The following is a 25,926-nucleotide window of genomic DNA, read 5'->3' as shown; positions in this document are numbered from 1 at the left end:
TCAGTCTGTCCTCACAGGAGAGGTGCTCCAGCCCTCTGCTCATCCTTGTGGCCCTTCTCTGGACACCTTCCATCGCCTCCAGATCCCTCTTGTAATAGGGGCTCCAGAACTGGAGGCAGTACTCCAGATGGGCTCTCCCCAGAGCTGAGCAGAGGGGGAGAATCACCTCCCTTGCCCTGCTGGCCACACTTCTCTTTGATGGGGAAGCTGGTTCTCTTTCTTTGGGGTCAGTGTGGTGGGTCAAATGATTGGCTGCAATCTCAAGGAGTAAACCATGTGGTGAAAGTTCCATGCGAAAGATGCTTCTTAGAAACCGCATCCTGCCCATACAGACATCTCCTTAAAACTCAAGGTTATCATAATCAGTAGCAGAGAAAGTAGCCTACTACCCAGCTGTCCTCAATTCTTCAGGAGGCATCCCTGGAAAACACATTTTATTCATATTTCAGAGAGCAGAAGACTTTTTCACTACACACAAATGTATTGGAAGCGATGACTCATGAAGGACAGTAGGATGAAGAAGCTGGAAAAGGTCCATCACCTCGGGGAGAGGTTGGCTTTTTGAAGTGGATTGCTGATGTAAATCTTTCCGTGTGAGCTTTTTTCCCACCCCTGTTGAGAATGCTTCTATTTTCACTGCTGCCATCATCTTTAGGTTTAGGCTGGAGGTTAGGAGGAAGTTTTACACAGAGAGAGTGATTGCCCATTGGAATGGGCTGGAGGTGTTCAGGAGGAGACTTGATAGGGTGCTTGGTTGCATGGTTTAGTTGATTAGGTGGTGTTGGATGATAGGTTGGACATGATGATCTTGAAGGTCCCTTCCAACCTGGTCTATTCTATTCTATTCTATTCTATTCTATTCTATTCTATTCTATTCTATTCTATTCTAGCTTGCTCATGAGCAAGATCAGGATGCAAGTTGAACATTCAGTCTTATAAAGGTGAAGAGGCTGGCTTCTCTTTAAATGATGATTCAAGCCTGGGAAGGCAGCATCTCTCCTGTTTCATGGGTTATCTGTCATCCTGTTTCTCTCAGTCTTCCATGACAAATACAATGCATTAAAATAAATAGGATGGTATGTTTTGTCTGACCTGCATGCATCTTCCATCTGCTCTTTTCTCACATCCAAAAATGCTCTGCTGTTTGTCATAATCAATTGCTGTGTGGGACAAATGAGCTCATGGATCAAGACCAGTGGTAAGGCCAACCAGGGGAATGGAAATGCGAATGTCTGCTACAGACCACCAAGTCAGGAAGAAGAAGTGTATGAGGCCTTCTTTAAACAACTGGAAGAAACCTTCTCTTCACAGACCCTGGTTCTCATGGGGGAGTTTTACCATCTAAAACCTCCTAGGAAGGCAATATGTCAAGGCCCAAAGAACTGAGAATTTTTGTAGACTGATTGCAGGATGATTTCTTTCATTCAAGCGATTAATGAGACAGAGCAAATGTGTTGCCGGTTCTGCTACTGATGAATATGGAAGGTGATGGATGGCAGCCTTGGCTGCAGTGACAATGGATGATGAAACTGAAAATCCCAAAAGCACACCCTGTGAGGGTGAATGTATGCATGTTCAGGTCATCTTGCTCGAGAGTGTAGTAAAAGTATAGCCAACATTTTTGATCCATTCATTTATTAATGGTAGAGTGGAAAAAAAGAATCAGATGGTGCATGTCTCCAGTGCACACTGGGAAGCAACCTTTTAGTTTTAATGATATACTGCAGAATTTACATAGATGCTGGGCAGTAGTTTCTAAACAGCTGCTGATTATTAGCCTGCCAGAGCAGAACTCAGAAAAAAATCATTGCAATTAGGGAGATTGGACTGGATGACCTTTCAAGCTCCCTTCCAGCCCCTAACATTCTGTGATTCTGTGATTTTGCTAGTCTGGTTGCGCTGACAAAGAGGCAATTAACTTCTTTGACAGTGTCTGATGGACATCACTGCCTAGGAAAAATAGACATCTGCTTAGAATTCTTTGGAAGTGCTCAGAATATTTTTATAGATTTTGATATCGTAGTGTGTCATCTGTTAGAGGGCAGAAGGGCTCTGCAGAGGGACCTTGACAGGCTGGATGGATGGGTGGAGTCCAGCATGATGGCATTTAACAAGTCCAAGTGCTGGGTGCTGCACTTTGGCCACCACAACCCCATGCAGTGCTACAGGCTGCGGTCAGAGTGGCTGGAGAGCAGCCAGGCAGAAAGGGACCTGGAGGTACTGATTGACAGCTGGCTGAACAAGAGCCAGCAGTGTGCCCAGGTGGTCAAGAAGGCCAATGGCATCCAGGCCTACACCAGAAATATTGTGGTCAGAAGGAGCAGGGAAGTCATTCTGCCCTGGACTCATGGCACTGGTTAGGCCACACCTTGAGTCCTGTGTCCAGTTCTGTGCCCCTCAGTTTAGGAAAGATGTTGAGTTGCTGGAACATGTCCAGAGAAGGGCAACAAATCTAGGGAGGGGCTTGGAGCACAGCCCTATGAGGAGAAGCTGAGGGAGCTGGGGTTGCTTAGCCTGGAGAAGAGGAGGCTCAGGGGAGACTTTCTTGCTCTCTCCAACACCCTGAAGGGAGGTTGTAGCCAGGTAGGGGTTGGTCTCTTCTCCCAGGCAACCACCAACAGAACAAGAGGACACAGTCTCAAGTTGTGCCAGGGGAGGTTTAGGCTCAAGGTGAGGAGAAAGTTCTTCACTGAGAGAGTCATTCGTCATTGGAATGTGCTGCCCAGGGAGGTGGTGGAGTCACCATCCCTGGAGGTGTTCAAAAAAGGATTGGACATGGCACTTGAAGCCATGGTTGAGTTAGTCATGAAGTGTTGGGTGATAGGTTGGACTTGATCTCTGAGGCCTTTTCCAACCTTATTGATTCTATGATTCTATGATGTTTCTACTATGAATTAAACCTAGCAGTTACTTAAAATATGTGTATTTTGGTTTGGGCTTATTTGGTGTAAGGTTTCACTGGTGGAATGGCCTGATTATCAGGGTGGATATTTGAATATATGACAGAATGAGCCATAAAGAAATACTCAAAAGCAATCTTGTTTAAAAGTACAGCAGCCCTTCAGTAAGGGCAACAAAGCTTGTGAGGGGTTTGGAACACAAGCCTATGAGGAGAGGCTGAGGGAGCTGGGGTTGCTTAGCCTGGAGAGGAGGAGGCTCAGAGAAGACCTTATTGCTGTCTACAGCTACCTGAAGGGAGGTTGTAGCCAGGTGGGGGTTGGTCTCTTCTCCCAGGCAACCAGAACAAGAGGACACAGTCTCAAGCTGCGCCAGAGGCAGTTTAGGCTGGATGTTAGGAAGAAGTTCTTCACAGAAAGAGAGATTGCCCATTGGAATGTGCTGCCCAGGGAGGTGTTGGAGTCACCATCACTGGAGGTGTTTAAGAAGAGACTGGATGGGGTGCTTGGTGCCATGGTTCAGTTGATTAGATGGTGTGGGGTGACAGGTTGGACTTGGTGATCTCGAAGGTCTTTTCCAACCTGGTTTATTCTATTCTATTCTATTCCATTCTATTCTATTCTAAGCTGCAGATCTACTTTATCACAAAAGTTAAAAATCATAAATGCTTAAAAAAAAATAATATAAAACAATCTTTAAAAAGAGCCCACAGTAGGTGAACTCAGAATGATGAGACTGTGACCTCCTTAGGGCAGAGGCTGTTTTCTTTGTGTTTCTGTGGAGCAGTGAGTTGATTAGCATTTCTACAGACATGGCAGCAGGTTGTTATCAGAGCTGTGCTAGCAATAACAATAACCCTTAGATGACTAGATTGCTTTAGGCATGGGCAGAGGGGGGGGAGGGAAATAGCTTGTCTTAAAAAAAATCTTATTACTAGAAAAATAAGGGGAAAGCTTGAGTGTGTCTAAATCCTTCAGTGTGTCTAAATCCATTCTTAAAGGACTAGAATAGAATAGAATAGACCAGACCAGGTTGGAAGAGACCTTCAAGATCATCACGTCCAACCTATCATCCAACACCACCTAATCAACTAAACCATGCAACCAAGCACCCCACCAAGTCTCCTCCTGAACACCTCCAGTGATGGTGACTCCACCACCTACCTGGGCAGCACATTCCAATGGGCAATCACTCTCTCTGTGTAAAACTTTCTCCTAACCTCCAGCCTGAACCTCCCCTGGCACAGCTTGAGACTGTGTCCTCCTGTTCTGGTGCTGGTTGCCTGGGAGAAGAGAACAACCTCTGCCAGTCTACAACCTCCCCTCAGGTAGCTGTAGATGGCATTAAGGTCACCCCTGAGTCTCCTCTTCTCCAGGCTAAGCAACCCCAGCTCCCTCAGCCTCTCCTCACAGGGCTGTGTTCCAAGCCCCTCACCAACTTTGTTGCCCTTCTCTGGACTCGTTCCAGCAAGTCAACCTCCTTCTTAAACTGAGGGGCCCAGAACTGGACACAGGACTCGAGGTGTGGCCTAACCAGTGCAGTGTACAGGGGCAGAATGATGATCATTAAAAGAAAAAAAAGTTCACCTAGTGCATTTTAAAAATACAACCAGGCCTTCCACAGGTCCAAGACCACTGCCTTAGGGTTTTCTCTGAGGTAGTAGCTGGTCACAACAGCAGCAAAGCTCAACACAAGCAGAGCACAGTAGGGGGCTTAATTAACTATCGTGAAAGACTGGCCCATTTTTACTAGATGAGAGGCATTTATTTTAACCCAGTTATTACAGAGACATTTATTTACCTGACCATATCCTTGGAAACAAAGTTGTTCTTTTTCAAAAACCAAGAATCAAAGTAACAGATTTGAACTCAATATAGACAACAATAATGTAAACCATTACTACTGTTAAACATACTCCACACAGTATCACAGTATCACCAAGGTTGGAAGAGACTTTGAGGATCATCGAGTCCAACCTGTCACCACAGACCTCATGACTAGACCATGGCTTCAAGTGCCATGTCCAATCCCCTCTTGAACACCTCCAGGGATGGGGACTCCACCACCTCCCTGGGCAGCACATTCCAATGACGAATGACTCTCTCGGTGAAGAACTTTCTCCTCACCTCCAGCCTAAACCTCCCCTGGTGCAGCTTGAGACTGTGTCCTCTTCTTCTGGTGCTGGTTGCCTGGGAGAAGAGACCAACCCCTTCCTAGCTACAACCACCTTTCAGGTAGTTGTAGAAGGCAATGAGGTCACCCCTGAGCCTCTTCTTCTCCAGGCTAAACAATCCCAGCTCCCTCAGCCTCTCCTCACAGGGCTGTGCTCAAGGCCTCTCCCCAGCCTTGTTGCCTTTCTCTGCACACGTTCAAGTGTCTCGATGTCCTTCTTAAACTGAGGGGCCCAGAACTGGACACAGGACTCAAGGTGTGGCCTAACCAATGCAGAGTACAGGGGCACAATGACTTCCCTGCTCCTGCTGGCCACACTATTCCTAATGCAGGACAGGATGCCATTGGCCCTCATAGCCACCTGGGCACACTGCTGGCTCATGTTTAGGTGGCTGTCGATCAGCACCCCCAGGTCCCTCTCTGTTTGGGAGCTCTCAGCCACTCTGACCCCAGCCTGTAGCTCTGCATGGGGTTGCTGTAGCCAAATTGCAGCACCTTGCACTTGGACTTGTTGAATGTACAGTATCACAGCATCGCCAAGGTTGGAAGACACCTCATCAGGATCACTATTAAACCATTGTCATCAGCATCATTATTAAACCAAAGCACACACAGGTCTCCACAGTTCATTATATGCTTTCAGAGTACTTTTCCCCCAAACCACAATGGCTCCTGTATTTGGAAATAAGATCTTAAGTCTTCAATAATCCACTGCCCTGTCTGGCCCAAACTCCAAACCTCTACCCAGTCAGCACACTTTCAAGTGATGACACATTGGTAAGATTTACATTTTATTAAGTACAACTGAATACAGACAAACCATATAGAGAACTTCTGAAGCCTTAGCAGGTTTTGATCTGCATTTTTAAACAGTTAATCTCTTCAAATAATTTTTTTTTTTTAAAAGATTCTACAGTATTTAGCAGAGAAATTGGCAAATCTGAGAATCAGCCACAAAAAGACTAAAATCTCCTGCTGCCACCCTTGGTGCAGAGGTGGCAATTTTCTCCCTGCTCGACAGATCAGCTGCTATATGGTGTAATAAAATATGAGGCACATCTCCTGCTTCCTGTCTTTACCACTGGACAGGACAAATGATGGAAACACAGCTTTGAGACGACGCCTTCAGTCTGCCCAGTCCAGCCCTGAATCAGCTACACGTTCCAAGTAAAGCTGCTAGCAGTTCTCTTGTCCGTCCACAAATGCACAGACGCAAACGTGAGCACCTGGGTACCCTCCTACACTCAGATTTAAAGGTCCGAAGAGTAATCAGCAATAGAATCTGCTAACGCATCAACACACAGAGGCATCCCACCCGCCCCCCCATCACAGCCCCCAACAAACATAAAACCCCTAAAGCCTCACGATTTTTTATCGTCGATAAAAGCATCACCTAACGATGTAATGCTAAAGTACTTCCTAAACTTCTATGCAAGACCGTGACCTCCCAATGAAACCAACAACCAGCCTGATGCGACTGACGCCTCCAGCCGCCCCGAGGGACGGTTACAGCGCCGCGGGTCGCTGCCGGCCCCCCGCCCGCCGACCCGCTGCGCAGCCCCCGGACGGCTCTCCCTCTCCCAGGAGGCGCAGTGGGAAGACGGTCCCCGCAGTGTCTGCGCGGCGCTGCGCTTCTCTCAGCTCCGCTCGGCCCGAGGTCTCCCTGGGTTGGCTCCGGGACGCTCAGCCCTCGCCACCCACTTCCCCATCCCGGTGACCTGACGGGTCCCGGCTGCGGCCGACTAACGCCAAGCAGCGGCAGCAGCACAGGGACCACCCCTCCTCCGGGTGGGATGGTTCATCCCACCCGCCTCAATGCGCTGAGCGTTGCAGCGCATCCCCCCCCCCTCCACCATGGGCCACACCATCCCACCCCGAGGGGAGGGGGGTGGAAGTTGGACACCCGCTTCTCACACTCATGCTCCCCCACTCTCCGTCCCTCTGCGAGTCGCCGTCCCGCTGCCCCTCGGCTGCTCTCCCCACGGGGCCGCACAGCAAGCCTCACCCAACTCCTCCCTGCCGCCGCCGTTGTCCATCTCCCCACCGGCTCTCCGCTCACTCTTCCGCCAATGTGGAGCCGGCCGGCGCGGCGCGGCGCTGCGCATGCGCCCCACCCAACGGGCTGAGCCCGCGGGAACAAGCGATAGGTAGCAGCCGGAAAGAGCAGGCAGGCATGCGGTGGTGCTGGGGCTCCGAGGTGGGGAGGCAGCCGCCGGCCGCGGTCAACTGCTTGGCGCTTCCCCCTGCGCTGTCCGCCACGGCGGAGCGCCCCGTTAAGCCACTTGACCATTAAAAGACATGAGCCACTAAGTATGTACGAGCAGGGACTCTGCCAGTCAGCCTGGCCGTGGATCTCCCTTGCAGCAGATTCTTCCACCTCACGCTCCACGGAGCTTGCCTCTCCCTTCTGGGCATCTCGGCCACGCACAGCTGGAGAGCTGTGGGCTGCAGGAGCTCTGGCCTCCCCTCATGAGCCGTGGCAAGAGCAATGGGGCCTGTGATGCAGTGCTCAGCTAGTTGCTCACCGTATGCAATAGCTTGTACAGGGCAGTGGGTAAATGGTGTTTGCCACCAGTGCTGCCAAAGTGACATTTACCCTTTGCCTTGGTTCTGTTGTTGTTTTGCTGGGGTTGTTTTTCTTTGGGGGGGTTTGGTTGGTTGCTTTGCTTTGCTTTTTTCTTCAGAGCACAAGCTGCCTGGTGGGAGTTAGGATTGCTTCTCAGGTCTGCTGCAGCCCCACATTTACTGGCTGCATAAAGCCCTGCCAATTCTGCAAGGCTGGGGAGCCCAGCTTCAGAGAAGGTGCTGCAAGCATAGATCCGTAATTAATAACCAAAGACTGGGAAAAAAAGAGCGTGACTCAGGAGTTCAGCAGTGCTTGACTACTTAGCAGTGATCTGCAGGCTAGCCTGCCAACAGCCAAGCAGCTCCAACAAGTTCCTATTATTTTTCAAATGTGAAACAGGAAATTCTTCACAAAGGACGTTTGTGAGAATCATAATTAATGGTGGATCAACTATTGGAAGAAGAAAAGAGTTACTAATGTGAAGTTTTACCTGTTTCATATAACATTTCTCACTTCCTCAAACCTTTGGTGAATTCCATAGGAACACTGCAGCTTCTCTGGCCACTCTTGTAAAGAGTCTGATTTCATAACAGCTTCACCAATAGGCAAATTAAGATCAGGGAAATGCAGGTAGTAAAACAATGCAAAGCAACATGGATTTAGAAATCCCCTGCTTACAAGTGAATGTTTTTAGAATAGGAATGGAATAGAATGGAATGGAATGGAATGGAAATAGGAATAGAATAGAATAGAATAGAATAGAATAGAATAGAATAGAATAGAATAGAATAGAATAGAATAGAATAGAATAGAAGCTGGGGAGGGGTTTTTAACACAAGCCCTATGAGGAGAGGCTGAGGGAGCTGGGGCTGCTTAGCCTGGAGGAGACTCAGGGGTGACCTTCTTGCTCTCTACAACTACCTGACGGGAGGTTGTAGACAGGCAGAGGTTGGTCTCTTCTCCCAGGCAGCCAGCACCAGAACAAGAGGACACAGTCTCAGGCTGTGCCAGGGGAGGTTCAGACTAGAGGTCAGGAGGAAGTTTTACACAGAGAGAGTGATTGCCCATTGGAATGGGCTGCCTGAGGAGGTGGTGGAGTCACCATCACTGGAAGTGTTCAGGAGGAGACTTGATGGGGTGCTTGGTGCCATGGGTTAGTTGTTTAGGTGGGTTGGATTGGTTGATGGGTTGGACACGATGATCTTGAAGGTCTCTTCCAACCTGGTCTATTCTATTCTATTCTATTCTATTCTATTCTATTCTATTCTATTCTATTCTATTCTATTCTATTCTATTCTATTCTCCTATCTTTAAGAAAGACATAATGCTCCAAAGGATTTTCAGCTGACTGACTAGCCCAAAAGGATCACCCAGCAAGCTTAGTCTGTTGCAGTTTCTGCACACTTGGAGACTGCTTTTCCACTCATGTGGCATACACCCTTAACCTGTCTTTCATGCTAGCTGCTCCCAAAACAATCCATTGGTACTTTTTCATCAAAACTTTCATGGGTCTGCCTGTATCTGTGGCTGATTTGACTTAAGCAATGAAGTTTCTAGCTATCAAAGGTCCTAAAATATAACTTTCTTTTTCTCTTGCACTGCAAGTGTATGATGAAATAGTGTGGCTTTTTTCTGTGCGGGAGAAAGGCGAGAGCCTCTCAGAAGCTTCACTTGTCCTCAGACATGCGTCATTAATTCACTTAGCTACACTGAAGAAATTCCAAGGGGGATACCATTCATTCTCAATTGTCAAATGGATGTTTTCAAAAAGGGGCTGCATAGGCAGTTCATGACTGCAGGTTATTGATTGAAGGAACCGACTCATTAACTACAACCTTTGTGTTAAGCCTTCAGGCAATGTCTGTGTGGTTTGTTTGTATTCATGGAATCACAGAATCATAGAATCAATAAGGTTGGAAAAGACCTCAGAGATTATCAAGTCCAACCTATCAGCCAACACCTCAGGACTAACCAAACCAGGGCTTCAAGTGCCATTTCCAGTCGCCTCTTGAACACCTCCAGGGATGGTGACTCCACCACCTCCCTGGGCAGCACATTCCAATGGCCAATTACTCTTTCTGGGAACAGCTTTCTCCTCACCTTCAGCCTAAACTTCCCCTTGCACAGCTTGAGACTGTGTCCTCTTGTTCTGGTGCTGGTTGCCTGGGAGAAGAGACCAACCCCCACCTGGCTACAACCTCCTTTCAGGTAGTTGTAGAGAGCAAGGTCTCCCCTGAGCCTCCTCTTCTCCAGGCTAAGCAACCCCAGCTCCTTCAGCCTCTCCTCACAGGGCTGTGCTCCAAACCCCTTCCCAGCCTCGTTGCCCTTCTCTGGACACATTCAAGTGTCTCAATATCCTAATTGAGGTATTACATACGTTGACAGGATCCTCCCTGAGCTTCTCTTCTCCAGGCTTCCAGGTTGAAGAGACCCAAGTGTAAACCTTTTCTCATAGGAGTGATGCTCCAGTCCTTTAATCATCCTTCTGGCCCTCCGTTGCACTCTCTCTAGTATGTCCACGTCTGTCTTGTGCTGGGGAGCCCAGAACTGGATGCAGTACTCCAGGTGGCCACACCAGTGCTGGGCAGACAGAAAGGGTTGATTAACCTGCCAGTGGTGCCAATATTTTGTCAAATGCAGACCAGAATACTATTTGCTTTCTTTGCAGCATGGGTCCATTGCTGGCTTACATTCAACCTGATGTCCACTAGGACCCCCAGGACATTTTTTGTCAAGCTGCTTTCCAGCTAGGTGGCTGCCAGCTTGTGCTCAGGGCTGTTCATGAGGTGTGTGGCTGAAGACAGTGGTCTTGCTGTCAGTGTCACCAGTTAAGAACACAGACCATTAAAGGACCATTGTGCTCAACAGATATGCTTCGGTCTCCAAAACTGCTGATGGCAAGTTTGATTGCTACAGCTGTGATGAGCACAGGAATGTGACGTGGTGCCCACTGGAATCTGTGAAAGACTGCTGTTGAGCAACAAAATGTTAAAAGCCTGGTGTGTGTTGACTCTCTCTAAGGTTTGATGAAGAATAAATATGATTACAGAAGATGCTGCAGCTGTCAAAAGTGTTGGTGGTAGTTCATACTTCAAGTAGAAATTATCAGCACAGTTCAAGTACGAAAAAGCATTGGAGAAAGCCAAGAGGATTTTTTTCTAGCATGAATCATAATCATGTGGCTAAAGTGAAAAACTTAGATTTCTGTCACTTAATGAAAATGAAAGGGCTGTATTTGCATACAGATCTGTGTATACTGGGACTTACCAGTCCAATGTTGCCAACATCAAGGTTCACTTTTATTGTGTAAATTGGTGGGCTGCCAGTGATGACTTTCTCTCAGTACAGTACAGAGTCGAGGTACAGCATCCCTTCAGTAAGTAGGTCACTTGGGAAGATACTGCAAATGTGCAGATACTTCTGGATCTTTGTCAGTTCTTATGTCATTTATCTTAGATATTTAATTAGGAACAGATTCAATGCATGACCAACTTATCAAGTTGCACTAAAGGAGATGACATGGTGAGCCCCTCAATTTAAGGAGGATATTGAGACTCTTGAATGTGTCCAGAGAAGGGCAATGAGGCTGGGGAGAGGCCTCGAGCACAAGTCCCATGAGGAGAGGCTGAGGGAGCTGGGGTTGCTTAGCCTGGAGAAGAGGAGGCTCAGGGGAGACCTTCTTGCTCTCTACAACTACCTGAAGGGAGGTTGTAGCCAGTAGGAGGGTGGTCTCTTCTGCCAGGCAACCAGCACTAGAACAAGAGGACACAGTCTCAAACTGCACCAGGGAATGTTTAGGCTGGAGGTGAGGAGAAAGTTCTTCACAGAGAGAGTTGTTGGCCATTGGAATGTGCTGCCCAGGGAGGTGGTGGAGTCACCATCCCCGGAGGTGTTCAAAAAGGGATTGGATGTGGCACTTGAAGCCATGGTTTAGTAGTCATGAGGTTTTGGGTGACAGGTTGGACTTGATGATCTTTGAGGTCTATTCCAGCCTTATTGATTCTATGATTCTATGAATTTTGAGCAGTGTTTCAGATTTACCACAGTGTTCCACATTATCCTGTTACCCTCACCAGTGCTACAGTCTGAATTCTAAGGGTGTTCTAGAAATGCAATGCTCTGTTTTCTCTAAGCATCTGCAAGAGCCTACCTTTATGCTTGTGAAATGAGCTAGATGTCTAAGGTTCTGCACATAACCAGATCACACTTCAGCTCTTAACATCTATGTCCAGTTTATGGTCAGTTGTGTCTTGTACTAAGTATTCAGACTGTGCCCAGGCACTGTGAGGGAACAGTCCTCTTCACTGTGGATAAGTAAGCACAAAGTCGGTTGAGGTGACCTCATTGTGGCCTTCCAGTATCTGAAGGAGGCCTACAGGAAGGCTGGGGAAGGACTTCTCAGGATCTCAGGTAGTGATAGGACTAGGGGGAATGGAGTGAAGCTGGAGGTGGGGAGGAAGTTCTTCCCCATGAGAGTGGTGAAGCCCTGGAATGGGTTGTCCAGGGAGGTGGTTGAGGCCCCGTCCCTGGAGGTGTTTAAGACCAGGCTGGACAAGGCTCTGGCCAGGCTGATCTAGTGTGGGGTGTTCCTGCCCATGGCAGGGGGGTTGGAACTAGATGATCCTTGTGGTCCCTTCCAACCCTGACTGATGCTATGATACAATACTATGATAAGTCTAGCTCTCTCCATTTCCACAGTTCCTCCAACACTATTCCACCAGGCTTTGCACCTTCAAACAGCCCATGTGTCCTCATGCAATGTTTCCAGAGCACTTAGTATACCCACAAAAACTGAAACTAGATGACAGAAGAAGGGAAAAGTTGTGGTGATGTAAGGCAAATCCCTCCTGTTTTAAAAGGGAATTCTACCACTCAGTTTCCCCAGCTAGATACAACAAATGCATCACCGCAGGTCTCTTTCAATGCCCAAAGCTGTGATATCACAGAAATATGTGGCTCACCAGCAGAGACATACAAGGTAGCTGCAACCCAACCTCTCTCTGCTTTGATTCACATCAGCTTTGGGAACTAGTGCAGCCTATGGCATAAAGCATTACTCCTAGTGTCTGCTCTAATTTATGAAACACCTCCAGAGAACTACAGCTCAGAGCAACTGAAAATCCACACGGCAGCATGCGCTATGGGGACTCCTTTCATGCACCCTGGGGGGATTCTTCCTCCAGCAGCTGCAAGGCTTTCATGGCCTTTGTATTCCTGTGAAGCAGTGTTAAAAAAGGAGCGTGAAGAGGAGGATTATCTGCCTTATTGAGCTTCCTGAAGTAAAAGCAGTTGCAGGACACCGTAAAACCGTAGTGTGTTAGTGCTCATAAAGATGATGCTGAAAACAGCTTTTAAAGCTGCAGGAAATGTTGGTAATAGGAACTAAAAAAATAGCTGCATAGATAATTTCCATTTAATTCTGAGGAACAATTAAATCAAATTAAAAAGAAGGAGGATATCCTGGAAAGAGCCAGAAAGTACTAGCTGTTAGGGAATCTGTGATCACCACCCCCTGCATCTGTAGGGTTTCCCCAGGATCAGTTTGTAAGTTGGAAGTTTACAATCAATCTGTATGTCCAAGTACCTGCAGTAGTAGTGGTTTGTTCAGTGAACATGGTAATCCAGCCCTTTTTTAGCTGCTCTTAGCTTTAGGTAATAGTCTATGAAAACTAGAAAGTGCACCATTTGGCATTTACCTCAGAAATTCAGGTCAGCCCCTTGTATTCAGGAAGCATTTAGACAGAAGCTGTCCTTCCATCCACAGAAGCCATCCAATTAAACAGGGTAAAAATCAATATCTCATGCACTGTATTTATAGGCAGACCCAACGTAAGTAATTAATAAAATAATTGATGGCCTTGTTTGTGCCTGCATAATATATACAAGTTGTGAGCCAGCAATAGCCCTTCTGGACCGCTGCACTGTGGCTGGGTGTAATCAAGAACAGACACTATTAACCACCCTGCAATGTAGGCTCCTGCCCATTGGATAGGATAGGATAGGATAGGATAGGATAGGATAGGATAGGATAGGATAGGATAGGATAGGATAGGATAGGATAGGATAGGATAAGACAGAATAGACCAGACCAGACCAGGTTGGAAGAGACCTTCAAGATCATCTCATCCAACCCATCATCCAACACCATCTAATCAACTAAACCATGGCACAAAGCACCCCATCCAGACTCTTCCTAAACACCTCCAGTGTTGGTGACTCCACCACCTCCCTGGGCAGCACATTCCAATGTGCAACCACTCTCTCTATGAAGAATTTCCTCCTAACATCCAGCCTAAACCTCCCCTGGCACAGCTTGAGACTGTGTCCTCTTGTTCTGGTGCTGGTTGCCTAGGAGAAGAGACCAACCCCCACCTGGTTACAACCTCCCTTCAGGTAGTTGTAGACAGCAAGAAGGTCTCCCCTGAGCCTCCTCTTCTCCAGTCTAAGCAATCCCAGCTCCCTCAGCCTCTCTTCACAGGGCTGTGCTCCAAACCCCTCCCCAGCTTTGTTGCCCTTCTCTGGACACCTTCCAGCAACTCAACATCTTTCCTGAGCTGAGAGGCCCAGAACTGGACACAGGACTCAAGGTGTGGCCTAACCAGTGCTGAGTACAGGGGTACAGAACAGTCACCATTTCCTGCCCTGCATGCTGGCTCCTGCCTATAGAGCAGAATGGAATGGAACAGAACAGGATAGAATAGGATAGGATAGAATGGAATTAACCGGGTTGGAAAAGACCTTTGCGATCATCAAGTCCAACCGATCACCCAACACCATCTAATCAACTAAACCATGGCACCAAGTGCCTCTTCCAGTCTCTTTTTAAACACCTCCAGTGATGGTGACTCCTCCACCTCCCTGGGCAGCACATTCCAATGGCCAATCACTCTTTCTCTGAAGATTTTCTTCCTAATATCCAGCCCATATCTGCTTAAGGATGGATTCATGTTCAGCTCCCTTCTTGAGCTGCGCTGATTATTTTACTTAGCTCTGAAGTTCTGACAATAGAATGGAAACCTGATTCATACAGTGCTGATACAGAGTTCCAGTCCTGCATGTAGCATAAAAAGAAGTGACACTATCTTCATCCCTCTCTTGGTTTTACTAATCCTTTTCATTACTCCTTCCTCTTCTTTATTTGGGTTAGGGCTTGAGATAAGCTTGATGTCAGAAACCACATAACAAACAAAAAAGCAAAGTTATACAAAGGTGAAACTACAAAGAAAGCATTGAGACAAGAAAGAACTGCTTCTTGGTGGAAGCCATTGAGGGTTCCAGTAAGGTCTCCCCCTCTGTTGGTTTGCATTAAAGGATCACCTACTATCTGGGAAGAAAAAAAAAAAAAAGTGTAAGTCTTTGGAAATCTCCCAAATTACATTGCCAGGTTGTGTTCTAAATGGCAGAATTCTGGTGGAGATTGCTGTTTGTTAGGAAGGAGCAATCATGGGCAGTGACTGGCTGGAAAGCAACCCTGAGGAGAGAGACTTGGGGGTGCTGGTGGAGGAGAAGCTCAACAGGAGCTCTCAGTGTGCACTTGCAGCCCGCAAAGCCAATCAGATCCTGGGCTGCATCAGGAGAAGTGTGGCCAGCAGGGCAAGGGAGGTGATCCTCCCCCTCTACTCAGCTCTGGTGAGACCCCACCTGGAGTACTGCCTCCAGTTCTGGAGCCCCTATTGCAAGAGGGATGTGGAGGTGCTGGAAGGTGTCCAGAGAAGGGCCACGAGGATGATCAGAGGGCTGGAGCACCTCTCCTGTGAGGACAGACTGAAGGAGCTGGGGCTGTTCAGTCTGCAGAAGAGAAGGCTCCCAGGTGACCTAATTGTGGCCTTCCAGTATCTGAAGGCTGGGGAGGGACTGCTCAGGATCTCAGGTAGTGATAGGACTAGGGGGAATGGAATGAAACTGGAGGTGGGGAGATTCAGGCTGGAGGTGAGGAGGAAGTTCTTCCCCATGAGAGTGGTGAAGCCCTGGAATGGGTTGTCCGGGGAGGTGTTTGGGGCCCCATCCCTGGAGGTGTTTAAGCCCAGGCTGGCTCAGGCTCTGTCCAGGCTGATCTAGTGTGGGGTGTCCCTGCCCATGGCAGGGGGTTGGAACTAGATGATCCTTGTGGTCCCTTCCAACCCTGACTGATACTGTACTATGATACTTCAGACTTTGAAAGGTGATAACCTGGTGTAAGTGCACCAGTCCTCATTTGTGGGTGGGCTCCATGCCCTGTTATATAACCACTTGGACTGTGTCTATACCAGCAAGCACATTAGATGTTGGTTACAACCACTGCTCTGAGATCATCTGTATTAAATTCTGATTAAAAACCTGGCATCATTCTGAGCTGAGCTGAGCTTGCACTTTACCAGGCACGGCTTGCATCTGGACAGTTCCCAATAAGGAGATTGGATGTGATTGTCCCGTTCTGGAGGGTCATGGGCTTTAGCCATATGAGCTGTGTTCTACTTGTTCTGTTAGTTCTTCTTACTTCATGCTCAGGAAAACAGGAAAGACTCTGCCCTGTTTTGGGCTCTAGTACAGGGTTTGTTCACTGACACAGATTTTGTCCTACTGGTAGAGATGCACTGAAAAAGGGGTCAGCAAGCAGGTGGCTCTCAGAGGAGCCAAGAGGCTGCAAAGTCTCCTTTGTCTGTAGCTGGAACAAGAGCAGAGCATCTGCTAGGTGGAGAGAGAAGGAAAGAGATGCTGTGTAAAGAAATGTTATAAATCATTACCAGGAGTTACAGGTTAACCATCTCTGATGCAGCTAATGGACACAGAAATGGAGATCAGAATCTCCTGAGTACAGTTATCCCTGACACCCCCAGTAAGAGGGTCTGTAATGATTTTTTTCAGTCATAGTTTGCTCAATAGCAGCACACTCAGTAATAACCACTGGGGAAAATAGGACATAGTTCTTTTGACCTTCACCTGTTCAGACAAATTAGGATGCTATGAAAATAAAACTCTCAGCTGCTGACATTTACCAGCTTCTGGTTCTGGTAGCACAGCAGTGGGAGGCTTTAAGGAAAGTATGGATGTGATTCCTGATCAGTTCATCCAATCTGGGTCAGCTCCCCCTATGTGCACGGTAGGACTGTAATTATTAGCAGTTCAACAGCATTTCACAAATGAAATTGTTATGTAAATTGTTCTCCTATTCAGCAGAGCTCTTTTGCTCTTAAAGGATAATCCAGGCCAAGGAGGCAGCCAGAGGCTCATTGAAGAAAGGCTATCACTTCTGGGGAATGGAGGGGAGAAAAACAAATGAGCCAGGTCCGTTTATATGTTTGTGATCCAGGTATGCAGGACTTGGTCACATTTTGGGCAGAAGTAAGATTTCACTAATTAAAGGTGTTTATGTAGGAAAGAAGAGGCAGAAGCAGAAGAGACCAAACATTGCTGGGCTAAGAAATGATCCTAGACAAATCCTCCCTTCACCTTATAATAAGAATGATTTAAGAACCTAGAGGGAGAGAAGAGGGTGATCTTTATGCCTAGTCAAAGTTACAGGCTTTCAACAATATTTAGTCCTTTAATACTCTGTACACAGAAGGCTTTTCAGTGTGGGGTAAGGCTGTTGTGTTATCAGACCAGTGGGTCATGCAACCAGAGTGGCTACCTTAAGATATCACAGGTGTTGCAGAGGACAGCAGTTCCTCTGAGACATCTCCACATACTGATAATCAAGCTCTAACCTCTACAGCATTAGTGGAGGTTGGAGCTCCTGGATCAGTCCCTTTTGGGAATGCAGACACATCTATCTGAGTTTGAGCAGCAGCAGATAGAGAGCAGCAATGCACAGCAAGGTTCTAGTGGTGAGCTTAGGGATGCTAACCCTTACTGTTAACAAAAGACTGCACCTAAGCAATCATTCAAATACCTGGAGTGGAGACAGGAATAGACTGCACATGTCAGGGGACTGAACTTTGGAACCCCAGGTGTGGTGAAGGCACCATGTGCACAGACTGATGCCCCAAATACTGTAAAACTTGTCCCCACATAGTATCATAGTAGTATCAGTCAGGGTTGGAAGGGACCACAAGGATCATCTAGTTCCAACCCCCCTGCCATGGGCAGGGACACCCCACACTACATCAGGTGTATTCCCCCTTCCGCCCTCCTTTCTGCCCACTGGCCAAATCCAGCCTCGAGAAACCTACAAGCATTACCCCAGCTTGTCAACAAGTCACTCTCTCTTTGTAAGCTCTTTGTGCTTAAGCCTTTGCTGTTAAGCTCCGTAGATATTGCTCTATCAGTCTTCGCTTGTAATCATGCCAACAGCCTCTGCAGTAGAGAGGGAAGCCTGCAACCAGGAAATGTGCAAAGGAGAGTCCCTCACTGAAGCTACAACCAGCCAGTGCTGTATTGACAGCCCCACCGGCTCAGAAGAGAGCCTGCCACTTACCCCCAAGGGTAAGCCTTTAGCCCAGAGGGGGAGGACTCACCTGAATCCCAGCAGTCCAAGTGTCTGCCACAGCCTTAAGCAGCAGACGACAAGCCACAACCATGCATGCTAAAGCAGGAACAGTGCCCAGTCACACAATCATAGAATCATAGAATCAATAAGGTTGGAAAATACCTCAGAGATCATCAAGTCCAAACTCTCACCCAAGACCTCATGACAAACTAAACCATGACTTCAAGTGCCACATCAATCACTTTATGAACACCTCCACAGATGGTGACTCCACCACCTCCCTGGGCAGCACATTCCAACAGCTAACATCTCTCTCAGTGAAGAACTTTCTCCTCACTTCCAGCCTCAACCTCCCCTGGCACAGCTTGAGACTGTGTCCACTTGTTCTGGTGCTGGCTGCCTGGGAGAAGAGACCAACCCCCTCCTGGCTGCAACCTTCCTTCAGGTAGTTGTAGAGAGCAAGAAGGTCTCCCCTGAGCCTCCTCTTCTCCAGGCTAAGCAACCCCAGCTCCCTCAGCCTCTCCTCACAAGGCTGTGCTCCAGACCCCTCCCCAGCCTCATTGTCCTTCTCTGGACACATTGAAGAGTCTCAATGTCCTTCTTAAACTGAGGGGCCCAGAACTGGACACAGGACTCCAGGTGTGGCCTCACCAGTGCTGAGTACAGGGCACAATGACTTCCCTGCTCCTGCTGGCCACACTGTTCCTGATGCAGGCCAGGATGCCATTGGCCTTTTTGGCCACCTGAGCACACTGCTGGCTCATGTTTAGCCAGCTGTCAATCAGTACCTCCAGGTTCCTTTCTGCCTGGCTGCTCTCCAGCCACTCTGACCCCAGCCTGTAGCTCTGCATGGGGTTGTTGTGGCCAAAGTGCAGCACCCGGCACTTGGACTTGTTAAATGCCTTCCCTATTGGACTCTGCCCACCATGATGGCATTCAACAAGTCCAAGTGCCAGGTGCATCCCAAAAATCAAATCTGAATTAGCTGTCCACTGGTTACTCAACCTGCAGCCCTTTCTAAGTGTTTTGCTTTTCCAAGGTCTTTTCCAACCTTACTGATTCTATGATTCTAAGTCACAGCTGGTGGTGGCAGCTGATGAGAGCTCCCCAAATGCATCCCGTGGCGTTCACATTCCCAGTTCCTAACCAGCTCTTGCCTCCCATCTAGTGGCTACAGCCCTGCATCAAATATTTTATGATGATTTCTTTATTTTTTCCTTTAACTAATGTACTGAACAAGTAAGAACCCTGTCTGTCATAGGGCAGTGACTGAGCCTGGAAAAGAGGAGGCTCTGAGGAGACCTAACAGCAGCCTTCCAGTACCTGAAGGGGGACTACAAGAAGGCTGGAGAGAGACTGTTTACAAAGGCCTGTGGTGACAGGACAAGGGACAATGGCTTCAAACTAGAGAAGAACAGATTTAGCCTGGGTGTTAGGAGCAAGTTCTTTACCACGAGGGTGGCGGGACACTGGAAGAGGTTTCCCAGGGGCCCCATCCCTGGAGATATTCAAAGTGGGCTCAACAGGGCAAACTGATCCAGTTGAGGATGTCACAGTATCACAGTATCACAGTATCACTAAGGTTGGAAGAGACCTCAAGGATCATTGAGTCCAACCTGTCACCCAACACCTCAGGACTAACCAAACCATGGCTTCAAGTGCCACATCCAATCCCCTCTTGAACACCTCCAGGGATGGTGACTCCACCACCTCCCTGGGCAGCACATTCCAATGACGAACGACTCGCTTGGTGACGAACTTTCTCCTCACCTCGAGTCTAAACCTCCCCTGGCACAGCTTGAGACTGTGTCCTCTTGTTCTGGTGCTGGTTGCCTGGGAGAAGAGACCAACCCCTTCCTGGCTACAACCTCCTTTCAGGTAGTTGTAGAGGGCAATGAGGTCTCCCCTGAGCCTCATTTTCTCCAGGCTAAACAACGCCAGCTCCCTCAGCCTCTCCTCACAGGGCTGTGCTCAAGGCCTCTCCCCAGCCTCATTGCCTTTCTCTGGACATGTTGAAGAGTCTCAATGTCCTTCTTAAACTGAGGGGCCCAGAACTGGACACAGGACTCAAGGTGTGGCCTAACCAGTGCAGAGTACAGGGGCACAATGACTTTCCTGCTCCTGCTGGCCACACTATTCCTGATGCAGACCAGGATGCCATTGGCCTTCTTGGCCACCTGGGCACACTGCTGGCTCATGTCTCTGCAGGAAGCAGGGGGGTTGGACTGGATGACCTTTGGAGGTCCCTTCCAAACCAGACCATTCTATGATTCTGTGAATGTAAGGCAATAGCCCACATGCTCAGAGTTTTCTTAATAACTACCATATATTGGTAAAGTCAGTTACTCAAATATTGTTGATTACTTCAAAAGTTTCCATAGAAGCTCCAAAGGGAGGTGGTTGGAAAAAAACCCCATAAATCTGAATTTGGATTTCTTCTGGTGCTTCCATAACTGTGAGCCATGTAAGGAAGCTGTGTTCACAAACCTTCCACTACCACTCTTAAGACAGAAAGTTTGCTTTTCATTTTAATGTGCAAAGTTAAAATCTTGTGTGGAAAATTCCCTGCAGAACAGTAGCCCAGAAAAAAAACACACCTAAGAGATGGCAAGAAAAATAATGAAGTCCCAAGAGCGAGCACAGGCTCTTGACTTTCCATCCTTCAACACCACCAGAGCCAGCTCATAGTATCATAGTATCATAGTATCATTCAGGGTTGGAAGGAACCACAAGGATCATCTAGTTCCAAGCCCCCTGCCATGGGCAGGGACACCCCACACTAGATCAGCCTGGACAGAGCCTCAGCCAGCCTGGACTTAAACACCTCCAGGGATGGGGCCTCAACCACCTCCCTGGACAACCCATTCCAGGGCTTCACCACTCTCATGGGGAAGAACTTCCTCCTCACCTCCAGCCTGAATCTCCCCACCTCCAGCTTCATTCCATTCCCCCTAGTCCTATCTCTACCTGAGATCCTGAGAAGTCCTTCCCCAGCCTTCCTGTAGGCCCCCTTCAGATACTGGAAGGCCACAATTAGGTCACCTCATGCTGGAAGGGGCCTCCAAAGGACCATCTGGCCCAACCTTCTGTGGGATGGGGAGCCTGTGTGAGGTTTTCTAGTGCCCTGTCCAGTCATATCTGGAGAATCCCCAGTCAACAAGGAATCCCCTTCCTCTAACTCTAGGGTGAACTCTCTCTTTTTCACAGAAGCCATATCCAGAGAAGTCAGAGTCTGTAGCTACATCATCTGAATGAAGAACTGCACTGGCTGAAGTCAGACTGGAGTGTGGATCACACTGCCAGTGCTGCAGCAAGGACATAGAGGAAATATGTCAAAAAGCCAAGACTAGATCTTTTCTGCTCCTAGAAAGCAACTCTGAATTCACTTGAATGGCTGCAGCTAGAAATAGCACTTGGCATCTGGGAGAGAGTTCTGTGAGCACAAAGGGAGGGCAAAGCAGAGATGCTGCCAGGGGAGAACGGGGTCCAGGAGGAATCTGGGTAAAGAGTGGGGATGTTCACAGATTCACACACTGCATTGGGTTGAAAGAGATCCTCAAAGGTCATCTTGTCCAACCCCCTTGCAGCAAGTGGGGACTCCTCCAACTACCTGAAGGGAGGTTGTAGCCAGGTGGGGTTGGTCTCTTCTCCCAGGCAACCAGCACCAGAACAAGAGGACACAGTCTCAAGCTGTGCCAGGGGAGGTTTAGGCTGGATGTTAGGAAGACGTTCTTCACAGAAAGAGTGGTTGGCCATTGGAGTGTGCTGCCCAGGGAGGTGGTGGAGTCACCATCACTGAAGGTGCTTAGGAAGAGCCTGGATGAGACATTTGGTGCCATGGTTTAGTTGATGAGATGGTGTTGGGTGATCGGTTGGACTCGGTGATCTCGGAGGTCTTTTCCAACCTGGTTAATTCTATGTTATTCTATTCTATTCTAGATCAGGCTCCCCAGGGCCACATCAAGTCTGATCTTGAATGTCTGCAAGGACAGGGTCTCAACTACACCCCTGAGCAATCTGTTCCAGTATTTTACCACTCTCATTATAAAGAACTTCTTCCTTATGTCCAACATAAATCTACCCTGCTCCAGTGTAAAACCATTGCCCCTCATCCAATTGCTACAAGCCCTTTTAAACAGCCCTTCCCCAGCCTTCCTGTAGGTCCCCTTCAGATACTGAAATGTAGCTATAAGGTCTCCCCAGAGCTTTCTCTTCTCCAGGCTGAAAAGCTCCAATTCTTTCAGCCTGGCTTCGCAGGACAGGATCTCCAGCCCTCCGATCATCTTTGTGGCCCTCCTCTGGACCCACTCCAGCAGCTCTGTGTCTCTCTTGTGCTGAGGGCGCCTGAGCTGGACACAGTCCTCCAGGTGAGGTCTCACCAGAGCAGAGTGGCAGAACCACCTCTCCTGACCTGCTGACCACGCTTCTTTTGATGCAGCCCAAGATGCAGTCTGCCTTCTGGGCTGCAAGTGCACACTTGTTCTGGCTGCCTTGTTTCAACCAGGTCCTCATCCATGTGGGACAACTACCCAGATGAATGTAACTCATACTAGACATCTATAGGTACTAACCATTCACCCCATTCAGTACAGCAGACAGAACAGAAAGCAGAGAGCAAGCCTAGGTGAGAATACACTGACATGTGTAGCAAAGAAATAGGCATTTCTAGTTCTTACATTGGAAATATCTCCTTTGGTGTTTATTCCAATACAGGCCCTGTCTGCTTCTGAATTACACTTATTGGGGTTTATTCTGATTCCTTTAAGCATGGCTCAGAATTGATGTGCTCTGAGATACTTTGCATTACCAGCATGTACTTCTGTTAGCAATAACAGTAAATTAAACAATGCCAGGGCAAAGGCTTCAAAACAAGCAAGTGATTGTTTATCCTGTTTAATTCTCAGGATAAAGCCCAGGGTATTTTTATGCTCACAGTATCCTAAACAACTCCCTGGCATAATTTAGGGCTTGGCACAGGCCATGCACTGTTCTCAATTAAATGGCTGCTCTATTCTGCAGGCAAAAAGAGTTTGAAAGTTGGTTGTGCTAGAGGAGGAATTTAATATGTGACTGCAGGCATTGCCTTTGGCTACATCCATGCTGCTGGGAAATAAGAGAGGGAGAATGAATGTTTAAATACCCTGCCCTTACATATGTAAACTCTGGAGTGTGATGGACTTCTGTAAACAGCTTCTCTTTGTCATAGTTGCACAAATCAGCTTGCAGAATCCAAAAGTGTTATCAGCACCTGGAAGAACAGTTGTGTGTAAAAACCCTCCCCTCTCCTGAGAAAATGTAAATGTAGATTTGATTTCCTGTTTGTCTCACTATTCTTTAGATACAGGACAAGAAATCCCCTAGCAGTAAGGAATAGTGATCTGGATCTTAATGGAGCAGTGGTGCAGAGAAGCATTTTCTTTGTAAAACCAACAGTTTAGGTCAATTTAGTTAACTTAGCTCACAAGAGATCTCAGTAATAGCTCTGAGAATGTGGCCAACATTTGTAACCAGTTCTGGCCTTTTTTTACCTAACATGCTTTTTGCCTGGAGAGTTACAGGAGTGACTAGTGCAATGTAGACTAGACTAGAGTAGAGTAGACTAGATTAGACTAGGAATGGAATGGAATGGAATGGAATGGAATGGAATGGAATGGAATGGAATGGAATGGAATGGAATAGAATAGAATAGCATAGAATAGAATAGAATAGAATAGACCAGACCAGGTTGGAAGAGACCTTCGAGATCATCGTGTGTAAAGAACTGATATTGGATAATGTCCTGGTTTGAGGCCAGGCAGATCCTCTCTTGCCCCAAGAAAGGGGCAAAAGAATGACACTCACACAAATGGATTGCAGAAGTGATGGAAAGTTTAAATGGCAAAGCAGCAAGTGTTCTACAGGAGATACAAGCACAGTGATAAAAGAATCCCCAAAGCATACAGAGTCCCCTACAGCATACCCAAAAGCCTCCCAACACTTCCCTTCTCCCCACCTGAGGGTATTCCCAAAACCCCCAGGGCTCTTTCCTCCCCCCCACTGCTAGGCTGGTCTCAGGCTGGCCAGACTATACAGAACTAATATTTTGAGTCAGTTAATTTAGCAATAATTTCCTCCATTGCAACTAATGAGATCCCACTGGAATACATATTATCATAGCTGATCCAAGGCAGAAGTGTAATCAAGCAAGTTTGGGAAAATAACATACTGTCATCATAAAGGCCAACCAGATTTGTTTAATCAATGATGCTCCAGGCAGAGTCCCCAAACAAATTATCCTTAGAGCCCCAAGACCCTTGAATGCGATTTCCACTCACGAGCGATGTATGTGCAAATCTGTAACCTCTGTAACAATCCAAAGTCAGATCTAGGTCTCAGGAGATGTAGTTTGGGGGGAAAAGAATAAAATTAAAAGTATGCTGAAAATCAATATGGTATTAAAAGTGTGCTAAAAACCACTATGGTGTATGTTCTGTTTTTCACTGAAACCAGCTGTTTGTCTAGAAACTGAATTCCTCTGGACACCGTGCTCCAGTGGTGGCCATGGCTCTGCACATCGGCCACAACAACCCCATGCAGAGCTACAGGCTGGGGGCAGAGTGGCTGGAGAGCAGCCAGGTGGAGAGGGACCTGGGGGTGCTGGTCAATGGTAGGCTGAACATGAGCCTGCAGTGTACCCAGGTAGCCAAGAGGGCCAATGGCATCCTGGCCTGCATCAAAAGCAGTGTGGCCAGCAGGAGCAGGGAGGTCATTCTGCCCCTGTACACTGCACTGGTTAGGTCACACCTCGAGTCCTGTGTCCAGTTCTGGGCCCCTCAGTTTAGGAAGGAGGTTGACTTGCTGGAACGAGTCCAGAGAAGGGCAACGAAGTTGGTGAGGGGTTTGGAGCACAGCCCTGTGAGGAGAGGCTGAGGGAGCTGGGGTTGCTTAGCCTGGAGAGGAGGAGACTCAGGGGTGACCTTCTTGCTCTCTACAACTACCTGAAGGGAGGTTGTAGACAGTCAGATGTTGGTCTCTTCTCCCAGGCAGCCAGCACCAGAACAAGAGGACACAGTCTCAGGTGTGCCAGGGGAGGTTTAGGCTGGATGTTAGGAAGAAGTTCTATACAGAGAGAGTGATTGCCCATTGGAATGGGCTGCCCAGGGAGGTGGTGGAGTCACCATCATTGGAGGTGTTCAGGAGGAGACTTGATGGGGTGCTTGGTGCCATGGGTTAGTTGTTTAGGTGGGTTGGATTGGTTGATGGGTTGGACGCGATGATCTTGAAGGTCTCTTCCAACCTGGTTTATTCTTTGTAATTCTATGGTGTGATTGGTGCTGTGCTTGAGACAGAAAAGCATCCCCAGCAGCAAAACCCCAGCTGTCTGTTTACCTCTGGTGGTAATTTTGTGTTGAGATTGGTTGGAGAGTAAAAAGATCCTTGCAGATTTCAGCAGATGAGGGTCTTTAGTGTGGCGTCTACATAAAGATAGCGTTTAGCTATCAAGCTTATTTGCACATTCAGCCTGTTGAGTTGATATCCCAGCCACACAATTTGTTAAGTGTTGAAGCCTGTCTAAATGGCACATGATTCTTGCAGTGATGATAGTGTTTTTGTGCTGATGTGTGCTGCAGTGTAAACACAGATAAGCAATGCTGTTTCCACTGGGAAGGAGGAATTAGTAACTGTTGTACTCTGTTAACCTTTCTCACTACCTCTAAACAATTAGCTCAGAAGGCTTTCTCACTCTTTTTCTCTCTGTAGAAGCATTTTGCTCTTTGTCTTGGCTTCATGTTTGTTTAGCTCACATTACACTCTTGGGAATCACTGGTTCTGTTTACACAAGAGAGTACTCTGTTTTTCTGGATTGAACAGTGAGATGCTCATAGGAGAGCATCATCAAGGA

At 47.7% G+C, this 25,926-nt stretch overlaps 1 protein-coding gene across 1 annotated transcript in view; it reads right to left on the bottom strand.

Moving 5' to 3' along the window:
- Window positions 1-7,148, bottom strand: part of SLC36A4 (solute carrier family 36 member 4) — a 102,191-nt gene extending 95,043 nt beyond the window's left edge. Inside the window, exon 1 of the mRNA XM_068145730.1 lies at window positions 7,076-7,148. Coding sequence (XP_068001831.1) covers window positions 7,076-7,106 — 31 coding nt within the window. The 5' untranslated portion in view covers window positions 7,107-7,148. The remainder of the gene's footprint in view (window positions 1-7,075) is intronic.
- Between the last annotated feature and the right edge of the window lie 18,778 nt (window positions 7,149-25,926).

Source organism: Melanerpes formicivorus, unplaced genomic scaffold (genome assembly GCF_026170545.1).
Source record: "Melanerpes formicivorus ecotype bairdi unplaced genomic scaffold, bMelFor1.0.p_v2 SCAF_1, whole genome shotgun sequence".
Taxonomy (NCBI): domain Eukaryota; kingdom Metazoa; phylum Chordata; class Aves; order Piciformes; family Picidae; genus Melanerpes; species Melanerpes formicivorus.
The sequence above is the reverse complement of the archived record's forward strand: the minus strand, read 5'-3'. Positions and strand labels throughout refer to the sequence as shown.